This window comes from Apodemus sylvaticus, chromosome 22 (genome assembly GCF_947179515.1).
Source record: "Apodemus sylvaticus chromosome 22, mApoSyl1.1, whole genome shotgun sequence".
Classification (NCBI taxonomy): Eukaryota; Metazoa; Chordata; class Mammalia; order Rodentia; family Muridae; genus Apodemus; species Apodemus sylvaticus.
Window position 1 is genome coordinate 43976334 of NC_067493.1, and position 15051 is coordinate 43991384.

Consider the following 15051-nt stretch of genomic DNA (forward strand, 5'->3'; position numbering starts at 1 on the left):
GAGACAGATTTTTCAATCACTAATCCTGGACCTTGGGAGCTCCAGGGATCTACCTGTCTCTGCCTCCCAGTTACAGATGTGGCCCTGCTGGCGACCTGAACTCTGGTCTTCACGCTTGCCCAGGAGGCTCTTAGCCGACTCAACTGTTTTCCTGACCCCCCTAAAGCTTGCCCTTTTAAATGGGATGAGAACAAGAAAGGGGAAGAGGAACGGGGACTCAAGTGATAGGGAACACAGCCATGCGGCCAACAACCCCACAAAGAGGCACAAATCTTGCCACACCTAGCATCTCCCCTTCCTGCTCCTCCTGTCCACTGGCCTGACTTTTGGCCTCTCCGCTCTCTGCCTGGCACTGCTGTTTGCATAGATGAAGTCACGACTGTGTTCTTTCTCCCTCATTCCCTGGATGCCTTCTGCTATCATGTTTATATGGTAAATCTGCAAGATAGCCGGTGATAGCCTAGATTGTTGGGTAGTATCCCATGCCGGAGATGACTCTGCTTGCCTCACTCCTTCCTGGACTGTGGAGCTTTCTTTTGGCATTTCACCATTACAGGGGTGCTTCTAGAACATTCTCGCACGTGCTGTGGGAGGAGTGCACCTGAGTTCAAATTCCTGTGGCATTTTATCTGAAGATAAAGAATCCACATAGGTTTCCAAACTTTCTGGGTCACGAGAATTTCTTGGACTCAGGACACCCCATGTCTCATGTCCTTTTCTTGGGAGCACCTTGGATCTTTCCTGAAGTGCCCCTTAATCACGGCTGGGATAATCCTGAGCAGTTAAGCCTGGATACACGGGCCATAAAGCTATAAATTAATTATACTTATTGCCCGGGTGCATCTCTCTGAGGGTGTTTGGAAATAAAAAGAAAAGACGAAACACGCCTGTTGTTAGAAAGCCACACGGGTGTGCCATCTGCAGCAGGTCTGTGTTGGTAGCTGTGACATTGCGTTGAAATGTGGGCTTCCAGGTCTGGTTAGATGGTGGTTTCATTTCCCCAGGGTCCATGGCATTCCTCTGAAAGAAATGGGGTTCTGGTCTTTGCTGGTGTCCCCTTTCACAGTTTGGTTGGAAGGGTGGATAGATAGGGTTTTCCAAACAGAAGGCAATATATCTATCTCAGTGTGACTTTAGAGGATCCGTGGAGGTGACGTTAGGTCTCAGGGACTGATCAGGTTCTGTTTTATCCTTGTGTTGTGTTACCCTGAGTACTTGAGGGCCTCTGTAAGGATCCTTCGCCTGGCTGGGCAGTGGTGGCGCATGCCTTTAATCCCAGCTCTTGGGAGGCAGAGGCAGGCAGATTTCTGAGTTGGAGGCCAGCCAGTCAGAGCTACACAGAGAAACCCTGTCTCAAAAAACGGGGGGTGGGGGGTGGGGGGAATCTTTCGCCTGTCTCCAGATAGATACCTGGTCCTGTGAGAAGCCTCGAAGGTTCTAGGATTCACCTGGATTCTCAGTGATCCTGGTTCTGTGCTGCATCTCTGTCCACACGCAACTCCTGGCCAGGCCATTTGTCTGCCAAGCCTGCCACAGGTGCAGCATCTGACACCTGCACTTGAAGATGTCCGAAGCAGCCAGTTCAGGGATTGGGAGCAAGAAGTAGGGGTGCTTGGGGATTTCCTGGAGACCAGACTTGGGTGGAACCCAGAGATTCACCTGCCTCTGGTTCCCAATTAAAGGGGTACGCTGTCCTGTCTGGCTTTGGATTTTAAAGATTAATTTTATTTTCTAAAAGGTTTATTATTTATTTTATTTATGAGTACACTGTAGCTGTTTTCAGACACCCCAGAAGAGAGCATCGGATTCCATTGTAGATGGTTGTGAGCCACACCATGTGGTTGCTGGGATTTGAACTCAGGACCTCTGGAAGAGTGGTCAGTGCTCTTAATCGCCGAGCCATCTCTCTAGCCCTGTTTGTTTTTTGAGACAGAGTTTCTCCGTGTAATCTTAGTTATCCTGCAACTTACTATGTAGGCCAGGCTGACCTCAAACTCAGAGATCTGCCTGTCTCTGCCTCCTGGGCACTGGGATTAAAGGCATGCGCCACCAGACCCAGCTAAAACACAATGCCTCCAGCAGATCTGTTGCCCTGGAGGCTCTTGTGGTCTCCCCAGGGAGACTCATCACTCACACACCAGGCCCTTATCCTGAGATGGCTGGGTTGAGCCACTTTGGTTGGTTGGTGGTAAGGCCCTGCCTCAGGGTCCTTGGGTGGGAATCTCTCAATGGTGCTGTCCCTTCCATTCCTGTGGATGTCAGAGACTCAATCGAATTCATATGACCTTAATTTTCCTTTCCACCTTCATCTCCCATGATTCCCTGGTGCACCTCCAGACCTTGGGGGGCGGGGAAGGAGCTTGAATATCTGTGTCCAAGCTCTCCCGTCTGCCACACTCCTACCCAGAATGCCTTTCCCTTGCCCGGTAGCAGCTGCTCTCTCTCTCTCTTCCTCCACCCACTCACCCACCCACCCGCCAACACTGGAATCGGCCACCCTGGCTCAGTCCATCCTCCCTGGGCTCTGTGTTGTGTTCAGCATCTTTACACAATGGAGGAGGAGAGGTCCTCCCTGCCTGATCCCCAGCGTTGGCATCCCTGCACCCCTGGCGCCCAGCCAGGCCAACATGGCGCTCCCGTCTTCTGACTCCTCTCTTCCCCTCCTCCAGGCGCACCCCTGTTTCTCTCCCAACCCCACTTTTACAACGCTGACCCTGTGCTGTCAGAAGCTGTTCTTGGCCTGAACCCTGACCCGAAGGAGCATTCCTTGTTCCTAGATGTCCATCCGGTAAGCTCTGTGTCCTGCTAGTGTCTGGGGCTGGTTCACATAGATTGCCGCTGGCCACTGGGCCTGTCCCTGCCGCCCCCCAGGATGGAGCTGGCTCCAACTGAGGCAGGGGAGTCCATTTTCATTCACAGTCGCTGTTCCTAGAACTTCGAGTTATCAAAGTCTTACTTTACCCCAATTCCAGAGTTCAATGATATCACATTACTTTTTATTGGGGCCTATAAAAAAAGATATAAGATAGTAAATTAATTAAGAAATGTTAGCCGGGACATCTCCTTCACTGGAGATAGCTTTGACAGTGTCAAGACAGTAAAGATTTCGGGACATCAGCGTAGGCCACAGTGTCTCACAGAGAAATCAGTATAAGGAATTTGCCCTGGGCTGACTTCTCTCTGCTTCTGGTCACTGTAAGATGTGTCCAGTCCAGGTAGGTGTCTTAATTAACCTGGGGACCCTCTGGGATTCTGCCTTACGTGGACATCCATGATGGCCCGAAGGCATTTTGTGAAAACCTCTTTTGTTTTACTGGGTGGAGATGGAAGCCTGGTTTTTGAACACACAAGGCCAACCCTCTGATTCCGAGCAGTGCCTTCAGCTGGCCTTGAACTTGGAATCCTCCTGTCTCCGATTCCACGTGTGTCTTCACACCTGGCTCACAGTTGAGCGTTATCACAGAGGGAAGGACTGGCGCATGGCAGGAAGTCATCTGACGTCTTCCCCAGGTTGTGCCTAGCTCCTCAACAAGGATCTTGACATGGAAGTGTTTTATATCAGGAAAGCTCCTCAGAATGGGGTGGGGCCTGCACCGTTAGGATACCCATGTCTTTGTCCAAAAGTCATATCAGGTTCCTGCCCTGGGGGCAGGAGGGACCTGGGTGTGCTGAGCTCACACAAAAGGCTGTGTCCTGGCCCCTGGCCTTCTGAGAGGTGGTCTCCTGCCTCCTGTCAATTTTCCAAGAGTCTCATGATCTGGGCAGGGCTAGTGGCATCAAACTGAGGTCTTTTTTCACCTTCCATTCTAGAACCTTCTTCCTGATTTAAATAATGTGTCAATTCTCCTAGTGACTTTTTTTTTTGTTTTGTTTTAATTTTATGTGAGTACACTGTCACTCTCTTCAGACACACCAGCAGAGGGCATCAGATCCCATTACAGATGGTCGTGAGCCACCATGTGGTTGCTGAGAATTGAACTCAAGACCTCTGGAAGAGCAGCCAGTGCTCTTAACCACTGAACCATCTCTTCACCTTGATGATGATGATGATGATGATGATGATGATGATGATGATGATGATGATTATTTTAAGCATCTCATTTTAAAAATAGAGCTACATGCAGGACACTTTCTGTCATTACCTCTGCTAGGAAATGCCAGGATCCTACATAGTTACGACCAACAGGAAACAGCCTGAAAGTTGCCAGCGATTAAACCTGATCAACCTGAGCCAGGCCCTTCATTTGGTCCCCTGAGCCACTGGGAAATGTAAACAGAGGGAAAAACACATCCTCACTGCACATGTCCCACACTGGGGTGGCACTGTCTTAGGCAGCCTCATGGGGGCTGGGAATATAGCTTAGTAGGTAGAGTGCTGGCCTGTCATACAGAGCCCCTGCTTCCATCCCAAAACCCTGTAGAGTTAGGCATAAGCCAGCCCTCAGAAGATGAAGACAGGAAGATTTGGAGTTCAAGATTTGGTCATCCTTGGCTACATAGCAAGTTGGAGTCCAACCTGGACCACATGAAATTCTGTCCCCAAACAAACACCCAGATTGGGGGGAGGGGTTATCCCTCTGGTGACACGTGGCTCTAGAAAGGGGATCTTGAGATAGTTGATCCCTTTGGGACACATATACTTCCTGAAGGAGACCCCAGTGGGTGTGTGGGAAATTTCTAGAAGGGTGGATGCCCCAGTGTGTGCTACCTGGTTTAAGTGGATGGGGGCCTCCCTGGGGCTGGAGCAGGCTGGGATTCCCCCAACACACACACACACACACACACACACACACACACACACACACATACACATACACAGGGTCTTACATCTCTCTGCACTGTTTTATGCTCCAGGTCACTGGGATCCCCATGAACTGCTCTGTGAAGCTGCAGCTGAACCTCTACATCAAATCTGTCAAGGGCGTTGGGTAAGTGGAGTTGCGGCGGAAGCTTCTGGAAGCTTCAGGGGCCGGGAGGCTTCATGCATTGGTGGATGCAAGGCACGGGACGAGGCGGGGCCCTAGCTTCAGGATCCGATCCATCCACCTCTTTTCCTGGGGTGGTGCCGTTGCTCTGGCTGGAGACCAGGCTGTATCCTAGCACTCCTTCAGTCCTCCACACCTCTGGCCTCTTCTCCCATTAGCCACAATGGTTTGTCTCCCCATGGTAGAATGGATTTGCCTGCTCGTGTGTCTGCACCATGTAAGTGCAGGAGCTGCAGAGGCCAGAAGAGGGCACTGGATCCCAGGGACCTGGAGTTACACAGAGTTGGGAGTCACTCTACAGGTGCCGAGAACTGAACCTGGGTCCTCTAGAAGAGCAGCCAGTGTTCTCACCTACAACTCCCTGGGCTCACTTTATGTTTCTGTATAATGTACAGAATGAGACGGAGAGTCCTCCTGCCCACATTCCTTGTTTGCCAGGCAGAAGTATGGTAATAAGAGTTCATTCAGCCTTGGGGCTGGAGAGATGGCTCAGTGTTTAAGAGCACTGACTGCTCTTCCAGAGGTCCTGAGTTCAAATCCCAGCAACCACATGGTGTCTCACAACTATCTGGAATGGTATTTGATTCCCTCTTCTGGTGTGTCTGACAACAACTACAGTGTATACTCATATACATAAAATATTTAAATAATTCTTTGAACAAAAGGACCCACAGGCTGGTCCTCAGCATCACAGATCACACGCCTGGGAACCACTGAGAAGGATGTGGCCTCAGGAGGAGGTGGGCTCTGGACTTCATGGTGAAACTCACAGACTCAGCTAAGCTCCTGTACACACACACACACACACACACACATACACACATATACCAGGACTCATTTAGGCTCCTATATACACACATACACACACGTCTATACCAGGACTCAGCTAGGCTCCTATACACACACACACACACACACACACACACACACACACATATATATACCAGGACTCAGCTAGGCTCCTGTATACACATATGCACACACATCTATACCAGGACTCAGCTAGGCTCCTACACACACACACACATACCAGGACTCAGTTAGGCTCCTGTATACACACATACATACACATCTATACCAGGACTCAGCTAGGCTCCTACACACACACACACACACACACACACATACCAGGACTCAGTTAGGCTCCTGTATACACACAGACACACACATCTATACCAGGACTCAGCTAGGCTCCTACACACACACACACACATACCAGGACTCAGTTAGGCTCCTGTATACACACATACATACACATCTATACCAGGACTCAGCTAGGCTCCTACACACACACACACACACATACCAGGACTCAGTTAGGCTCCTGTATACACACAGACACACACATCTATACCAGGACTCAGCTAGGCTCCTACACACACACACACACACACACACACACACACACACCAGGACTCAGTTAGGCTCCTGTATACACACAGACACACACATCTATACCAGGACTCAGCTAGGCTCCTACACACACACACACACACACACACACACACACACCAGGACCTCTTGCATGCTAGAAAACACTCTTTCACTGACTTACACCCCCAGTCCTCTTCACTTTTTAGGTCTCACTAGATTATCCAGGCTGCTCTTGAACCCTCTCTATAGCCCGCCATGGCCTCGAAGCTGCACCCCTTGATCTGGTTCCTCGGGGCTCTCAAAACCGGAGGCTAAAGTGGGCTGGCCACGGGCTTGAGTTCCCAAGGTCAGCTTCCCATCTTGGTTTGTTCCACTGCATCTAATACTCTTTAGAATCTTTATAGATTTATGGAGAGGTGTCAGAGACACAAATCTTCGTTCCCTGTCCCCAGGGCATTCAGCACTGTCAGCTTCTGGCAGTGTCTGTCACAGTAAGGAACCAAAGTCTACTGTGGTGTTATTGCTACAACCCTGGCACCTCAGCCTGCGCATGCCTCCTGCTCCTGGGGCTGTGATGGTCTTTTTATCTTTGGGTTTTTGTTGGTGTTGGTGTTGGTGTTGTGGGTTTTTTGTTTTTGTTTTGTTTTGTTTTTTGGTGGGGAGGGCGGTTCATCCAGAGGCCAGAAGAGGATGCTGGCTGTCCTGTTTCATTCCGATTCCCTTTCTTCCCTTGGGACAGGATTTCTCACTGAAGCCCCAGCCAGCTTCTCCCTGGCTCAGCCCTGGGGACACAGGCTCAAAGCCACACACAGCTTTTAGCCTGGGTTCAGGGAACTGACCTCAAGTTCACATGCTTGAGTAGCAAATGCTTTACCCCCCCCCCCCCCCGCCCCATACCATCCCCAGCACTGTGACAATTTCTCCTCCAGCTTCTGGGGTGTTAAAGTGCGTGCTGGACCTGGACCTGGGTGGTGCCATCAGGTTCCCCTGTAGACAGCAGCAGGGGCAGCCACTGTCTCGTTTTCTTGTGAAGTGTTTTGGATTGAACCAAGGCCTTGCACATGGTAACCAGAAGCTCTCCCACTGAGCAGCATGACACCCTGAACCCCAAACACAGCTTCCGTTCTGAGGGTCGCCACCTGTCACTCACTCTGTGTCCCTTGTTTCCAGGCAAACAGGGAAGATTGAGCCAGTAGTTCTGCCATTGCTGTGGTTCGAACAGGTGAGTCCCTGAAGGTAGAAGGAGAGTTGGGACTTGGTATGTTAGCTGAGGCCTTAATGTTAGGTTAACTTCCGGTACCTTAATTTAGCTATTTCTATGTTTTGCCTGCCTGCCTGTATGTATGTGTGTATGTATGTTTGTATGTATGTATGTATGTATGTATGTATGTATGTATGTATGTATCACTGTGAGTGCCTGGTACCCCCAGAAGCCGAGAAGAGAGCATCAGATCTCCTGGAACTGGAATTACAGATAGTTGTGAGCCACCAAGTGGGTGCTGGGAATTGGTCTCTCTCCTATCCCTTCAGGTCCTAAGACTAGTGTCTAACCAGCGAAAGAGATGAATCTTGTGCGAGGCGGCTTGGGGCTAAATCCACCTCCCTTTAACCAGTGCCTCATTACATCGTCGTGCCAACAGCCAGGGCTTCTGGGAAATGTAGTTCTCTTTGGACTTCAAGTAAAAGCGCCACTGAGGTTCGGCGTTTCTGAGGAGGGGCGGGGCTGGGCACAGGGCGGGGGAGGTTGCCTGGAGACGCAGCGTGCGCCTGTCCTTTCTTCTGCAGAGCGGGGCAATGGGTGGCCAGCCCCTGCGCACGTTCTACACGCAGCTGGTGCTGATGCCTCAGGTTCTAAACTATGCGCAGTATGTGCTGCTGGGGCTTGGAGGTCTCCTGTTGCTGGTGCCCATCATCTACCAACTGCGCAGCCAGGTAAGTGGGCGGGGCGGCCAGGATCGGGATTCTGCTCGGGATGCAGCCGGCCTTAGTCTCCTGCAGCAAGCTCTCTCGCATCCTGCACTAACTTTTCTCTACATGTCCTGGAGGGCCCAGGACTCTCCCGGGTGGGTGCTGAGTTGAGACAGGTAGGCAGCCATTTGACCAGCAAGTGGGTGCCACTTGGTGCATGCTCCGTGATGTGCCTGCTGAAGTGGGGGGTGGGGCGGGCGGGGAGACTGGGAGCTGGGCTGGTTAGAGACAGAAAAAAGCCAAGTAAAACCAAAGAGAAGAGATAATTTTACCCAAGGAAAATGCTCTGGGCTGGAGTTGGGTGTGAGATGGAAATGGGTGGGGCCACGTGTGGGATCTTGAACTTAAATTTTCTAAGAGAAACAAGTGAAAGAAATTGGTTATAAATTTTGCTTCACCCAGATATATCAGCAATAGAGTGCTTGTTTAGCCAATGCAAGGCCCTTCATTCAGTCCTCAATGCTGACAGAAAAAAAATGATCAATAATAATGAGAAGATTAAAAAGGAAGAAGAAAAAAGGTCTGGAGAGATAGCTCAGTGGTTATGAGCACTTACTGCTTACAGAGGACTCAGGTTCGAGTCCCAGGCCCCACTCGGTGTTCCGCAACCACCTGTGACCCCAGTTCCAGGTGATCTGAAGTCACACACACAGTGCACATACTCGCATGGAGAACAGTCGTACACATAAAACTAATACATAAACGTTTAAAAAGAGAAAGCATGCGATCAATATAAAAGACACAGAGCCTTTCTCAACACTTTTCCAGGTTTAACCTTTTAAATCCGGTGACCATTTTACAGCAGGGGTGGTGGCTCTTGCCTATAATCCCAGCATTCAGGAGGGAGGTTGAGGCAGGCGGATCCAGTTCAGAATCATCCTTGGCTACATATAGGGTTTGATCAAGGTCAGCCTAGGATACATGAAATCTTGTCTCAGAAAATACATTAAACTTTAAAAAAGAATAGCATGGGGCTGGAGAGATGGCTCAGCAGGTAAGATCACTGACGGCTCTTTCAGAGGTCCTGAGTTCAATTCCCAGCAACTACAAGGCGGCTCACAACCATCTGGAATGGGATCCGATGTCCCCAGAGCAACAGTGTACTTACAGACAAAAAAGGAGCAAAATGCATGAGAAATGTCACCTCAGGGCATGCAGCCACTGAAAACAGGAAGCAAAGAGGTCATGACTAGAATCTTAGTTCCCTCCTGGCCTCAGGGGCACCCACTTGAGATCTTGGGGTTACCACAGTGGTCAAGTCCCCTGGAGATGCTGATAACTGTAGTTGTGGAGCAGGGCCTTGGGGGACAGGACTGTGATCAGCTGTGATTCAGGAGGGCTGCTGTCTGCAAACAGGGAACTGTGGGCCACCTTCGAACACCTGTAGAGGAGCCACCCACAGGGTCCCACCTGAGACGTCCTGGGGCCACAGGCTGGGCTTTCTGTGCGTGCTTGGTGGTGGTGGGGGGGGGCGATCTTCCCACCTGCTCTCCTGACAGTCAGCAGCTGACTGGCTCTCTTTCTGAAGGCGTGCTTGCTTGCTTGCTTGCTTGCTATGGGAAAGGCGGATCCATCTGGAGTCACCAGCACCCCCCTTCCCTCTCCAGACACGGGCCCTGGGTTTCTTGTTATCTCCAAATGGGGCATCTATCTGGGTGCCTCTGGCTCTCCATGTTGACTGTAGCTTTGAGTTTCTGGCGGCCCTCACGATCTGGGCTTCCGGGCTAGTGTTCCTCTGCCCTCCTGCTGCCCAGTAAGAGCTGAGCCAGGCTTTTCTAGTCGATCATTGGAGGGGAGACTGGGCAGGGAGGGGGCGGAGATGAGGAGCCCCAAAATAGAAGGCGTCTCCCTGGGGTGTGGGAACACGGTTGCTTGCCCTGCAGGTCCCATCAGAGGCCAAAGAAACAAGCCACACCCTACCAGCCTGTCCTAACAAAGCTAGGCCTCACCTGTGTGTTCCACACAGGCGTCTCGGGGGTGTTTTTTTTTTAACTGCTTGCTGGTAAACAACAAACTCTGTCATACGCCATTCATAAGGAGAACACATCAAAAATATGTTAATGTTTCCCTGATATTGAAAAACCATGGACTTGGGGAAAAAGTTAAGAGAGAGATTTGACCCAGTAGGCCCTAGGCCCTAGGTTCAAGACCAGCCCCACCAAAGCAGACCAGAGAAATGCAAACACTCAGCAGGCCTGCCCCGCCCCCATGGCCACCTCCGCCCCTCCACCCCCTTGCTTCCTGTCCGCCACTGTCTGCTTGCTGGTCTTCCAGGGCAGTCTGCCCGTGGTGCAGGGTGGAGGAGGACTCTGCAATCCCCTTCTCTTCTGTCCCTTTGCTTCTGGGGGACCCAGAGTCACCCCATTGACGCGGCATGCCATATAAACTGGCTTGGTTGTCTTCCAGGAGAAATGCTTTTTATTTTGGAGTGGTAGTAAAAAGGGCTCGCAGGATAAGGAGGCCATTCAGGCCTACTCTGAGTCTCTGATGTCACCAGCTGCCAAGGGCACGGTGCTGCAAGAAGCCAAGCTGTAGGTGCGTACCAGGTAACCCCCCCTCACCCCACCTACCCACAGCCGGGGCATCGTTCTACTGTCCCCACCCACGGCGTCTGCCTGGGCATCACCGCTCTGGAGAGCTACCCTCCTGCCTTTCCAGTAAGTCCCATCTTGGACCTTCAGTCAGCAACTCTCACTTTCAAGGCCCTGTTAGACGATAAAGGTTAAGCCTGTTGTTTCTCAGTGTTCCATCCCATGCAGTTCTCTGGGAACCCAGAGACTCTCATAGCCAAAAGGGTTTGAAAACTGTATTTTTTTTTTAATTTGTTTTGGACTTCAAGGGGGTGTAAACGAACACACTGACTCCAGTCTAGAATAAGTGACTGAAAATGAAGATATATAAACATTGGTTAAACGCCAGCTGCATCCCCAGGCCAGGGCCTGAGGATAGGATTTTGTGGTCAAGCACACGGGGTGTGAGACAGACTGCTCAATAGAGTCTGGATTTAGATCAAGTCATATGTCGTCTGCCCTGCTTTGCTGAGATGGCGGTCCAGGTGGTGATTCAGGTACAGCTGTGTCCTGGCTTACTCAGCAGCCCACCTTGCAGAGATCTGGGACAGATCTCCAGGTCCTGTAGGGATCAGGGCTCAAGAGAGGCTGAGCCCTATGGGGTGTGTCCCTGCCTGGGAAGGGACAGGAAGAGCTATGGGCCCTGCAATTTGGGGTTAGCAGAGGCGAGTCTGAGTCGCGTCTCAATAGAAGCTGCTATTTTAGCTTTTCAGACAGCTAGGGTGTGAGCACTTTCTTGGAGGGAGTTAGGGGTGGAGGAGGGAGGATGGCAGGAGGTGGATCGGGGATGGAGGGGGTTGGGGGGGCGGGTACAGTTCAGCTCCTGGGCTCCCGGTGGCCAGGGAGGGGGCGGGGGGGGCAGGCACACACAGCTCCTGGGCTCCCGGTGGCCAGCTGGCCACTTCCAGCAGTGTCAGCAGTTTGAGAAGCAAACTGGTGGCTGTGTGATTGTCCTGCTGGGTGTCACCTCCCTGGAGGAGAAAGGAGGGCAAGGCCCAGCAGGGGGATCTCTGCAGCTCTGTGGGTCCCCAGAGCTGAGGAAGGATTCTGGTTCCATCTGATAGTCTGCCAGTCATGGTGATATTTGGTATTGCCAGAGGGCTGGTAAGGCATTCCTGAGTAGGAGATAGGGAACTCCCGGGGACAATATAGGCTCCAAGCAGAGGCTCCATAGTCTCTTTAGCCCAGATGGAGGCCACAGGTACACAGCCGTACTAACCCTGTCCAGTCATAGAATGGAGAAAATTGCGGTTTCCTCTTTACTTTCTCAGCTTGGTCTAATCCTCGATTGGTTTCAAGATTCCCTTGGGCTATGGAGAGTAAATTGAGTCCCACTCCGGGGGACACCCTAGCTAGCCCTGGCCATGTGCTAGGGAGGGCGGTGCCCTCTGAGTATCAGCTACAGCGTGTGGGGTAGACACGTGGGTCCTTGCATAGGGACCTTACCCTACCCATCCCCCAGCCCCTCCCCCACTGCGTGGCTAAGTGAAATTCAGTGAGGCCCCACACTTTGCTGTGCACCTGGGTGTGGGGGTGGCCCCTAGAGGCTGCTGCTAGTGCTATAGAAGGGAAACAGAGATGCCACTGGACCAAAGGGTAGTATTATGTGAATAACGTCCCTCCGGGTGGATGGGTGTTGCTGTATGGCGAGAGGGTTGAGGATTGGCGGGCTCCGGCCAGGTGCTGTGAACACAGTGGCCTTTAGGGAAATGCTCAGAACCTCGTGTTTCTCCTTGGTCTGTCTCTCATTCTAAATTCTCCTCTGTCAGACGCAGTACGGGGAGGCGCCAGGGCAGTGGAGGGGAAATCTGCCCGTGGGCGCTGGCTGCCAGGGCTGCCCAGGGCATTTTGTGCGTTTTTTCATGGGAGAGACCAAGCTACAGTCAACTCTCTTATTCTCTGGCAACAAGGGCATTCTGAGCCACTCACACTGGCTTCGAACTTGTGGCGATCCTCCTGCCTCCATCTCCTGAGGAGCGCCGCTACTGTACCTCGTGTCCCCTCCTCCCTTTACTTCTGATTTTGTCTGTCCGCTTGTCTGTTTGCCTGTGTGTGGTGCCAGAGATTGAAGCCTTTGGCTTAGTACGTTCCGTCTCTGAGCTTCTCCCCAGCACCCCGGTTGTTTTTTCTTTTTCTTTTTACTTCCGAGGGAGACTTTCTCCAATACTGGGGCGCTGTGTCTTATGGGGGCGGGGCGGAGGGGGGGGAAGACTGGCTTTGGTCCAAGGAGACCACGCCTCCCTGCAGTTTCCTTCCCTGCCACTAGGGGCGGAGGGATGGGTTACAGGGCAAGGGCACCCAGTGTCCTTGTCCCCGCCTTCCGTTCATTCTCCTAAGCTGGGAAGTCTTTTCAAGTGGGAGTCTCTCGATTTACCTGGACCATCTTTTCCTGTTCTGTATGCTTTTCCCAACATCTTACTGTCCCTAAGGCCCGGAGGCCACCATTGCAGGGATCTAGTGAAAGGGTGTCTGGTTACTTCCATGAACGGAAGCCAGTTTTAACAGCTGTTCCTGGCCTGTCATGTCCTGTGACAGCATTCTAAACATGTCCTCCTGTGGATAGACATTTAGGCCATTGCTAGTTTCTCTGCGAGACAGTGTTATCTACCTGCTCTGGGCTCTGTCCCCCTCACTGTAACATGCCAGTCTCTCTAGCCTCAGTTTCCCCATCTCTAAAGGGAGAGGATGGAACCCAAAGATCTACATAACTGAGGAGTCCCCGTGTATAGGGGGTGGCATCTCTGGGTTCGTGCCAGACAGTGCTATGATGAGTTGGGAAGTGGTTTCCATGCTGGTGGGATGTGGGGTGGGACTGGGGGGGTAGAAGGGGCAGGGATAGGTGGCAGGCTTGTGATTCCGCTTCTTTTTTTTTTCTCCACAGGGTCCCGAAGACACTATGAGCCCCCCAAACCTGATAGCTTGGTCAGACCAGCCACCCAGTCCCTACACCCCACTTCTTGAGGACTCTCTCAGCGGACAGCCCGCCAGTGCCACGGCCTGAGCCCCCAGGTGTCACACCTGTCCGCACGGCACACGTGTGCCCAATGCACGTGCAAAAACACTCAGGGACCAGGGACAGACCCGCTGCTGAGTGAGCCTGTTGGGCCACAGGCTCGCTCTTCTAAGTGACCTGTGAGTGAGGCTGTGGGAACTGCAGCTGCCATCAGTCCCTCCTGTAGGAGCTGGCCCCGCCCAGGCTCCTGCCTTCCCTCTCTCCATCAGTCTGAAAGCCTTAGTTCCCACAGAGGAGCTAAGTCCCTTCTAGGGGCTGGGCATACATATGTCAGCCTCTTGTGCCAAGGCCAGGCAAGCAGTTCCAGGTCCTGACCAGTTTGCACATACACACTGGAACTGTATCTGGCGCTGTTCCTATAGTCTCTGCTCTGTCACCTGAACGTTGAACGAACCACTGTAAGTGGCAGAGGTGGCAGGCCCCCTCAGGGTCCTTATTTTTCAGGCATGGGGGTCAAAGATAGAGGTGTGGACCGTCTGCCCCTGACACCTAGTGGACCTCACCAGAGGGTAGGGTAGACAGAGGTTCAGAGTCCCGCAACCGACCCCTTTTTTTCTACTGAAAGAGAAATTTTATCATCTTTTGAAAGAAAATCATGACTGAAGCAATAAACCTTTTCACAAATTCAACACTGGCTTCTGTGACTTGGTTGTGCATGGCTGGGGCTCCAGGATCCGGGCCCACATCAGTAGGTGTTCCCGGGACTGCCAGTCCCGCTGTGAGGCCAGCACTGGCCACTAGCCATTTCTCTACCTTAAGCCTAATGTGATACATGGCTTGGATGCACCAGGACAGGCTAGCTCTGTCCTTTCTCTGCCCCACGGGAGCCCTCTGGGCCTTCCTATAGTCAGTGTCCAAGGCCAGAGGATCCTTGTTACCCAAGTGACCAACCTACAGGGCTGGGGAAGAGTTGGAAGGGAGGGTTTTGTCCCAAGTTCAAGCAGGAATTCTCCCTGGCGTCCCTGGTTTTGGATAAAACCATGTTTCACCCTTAAGGGACCCCACTAGGAACTGGGCAAGAGATTTTCACTGTAAACATTAAAAAATACACAGACACTTCGTGGTTGCAATGGTCTATACCCCTCCCTTTTAAAAAAAAGATTTATTTATTTATTATATGTAAGAAGATTAATCTAGTGTG

The 15051-nt window shown here is 51.8% G+C and overlaps 1 protein-coding gene across 1 annotated transcript in view; it reads left to right on the plus strand.

Annotated features, from left to right (window-relative positions):
* Positions 1–14539, plus strand: part of Scarb1 (scavenger receptor class B member 1) — a 64948-nt gene extending 50409 nt beyond the window's left edge. Inside the window, exons 8-13 of the mRNA XM_052167896.1 lie at positions 2670–2788; positions 4855–4928; positions 7530–7581; positions 8145–8291; positions 10734–10862; positions 13779–14539. Coding sequence (XP_052023856.1) covers positions 2670–2788; positions 4855–4928; positions 7530–7581; positions 8145–8291; positions 10734–10862 — 521 coding nt within the window. The 3' untranslated portion in view covers positions 13779–14539. The remainder of the gene's footprint in view (positions 1–2669; positions 2789–4854; positions 4929–7529; positions 7582–8144; positions 8292–10733; positions 10863–13778) is intronic.
* Positions 14540–15051: the final 512 nt, after the last annotated feature.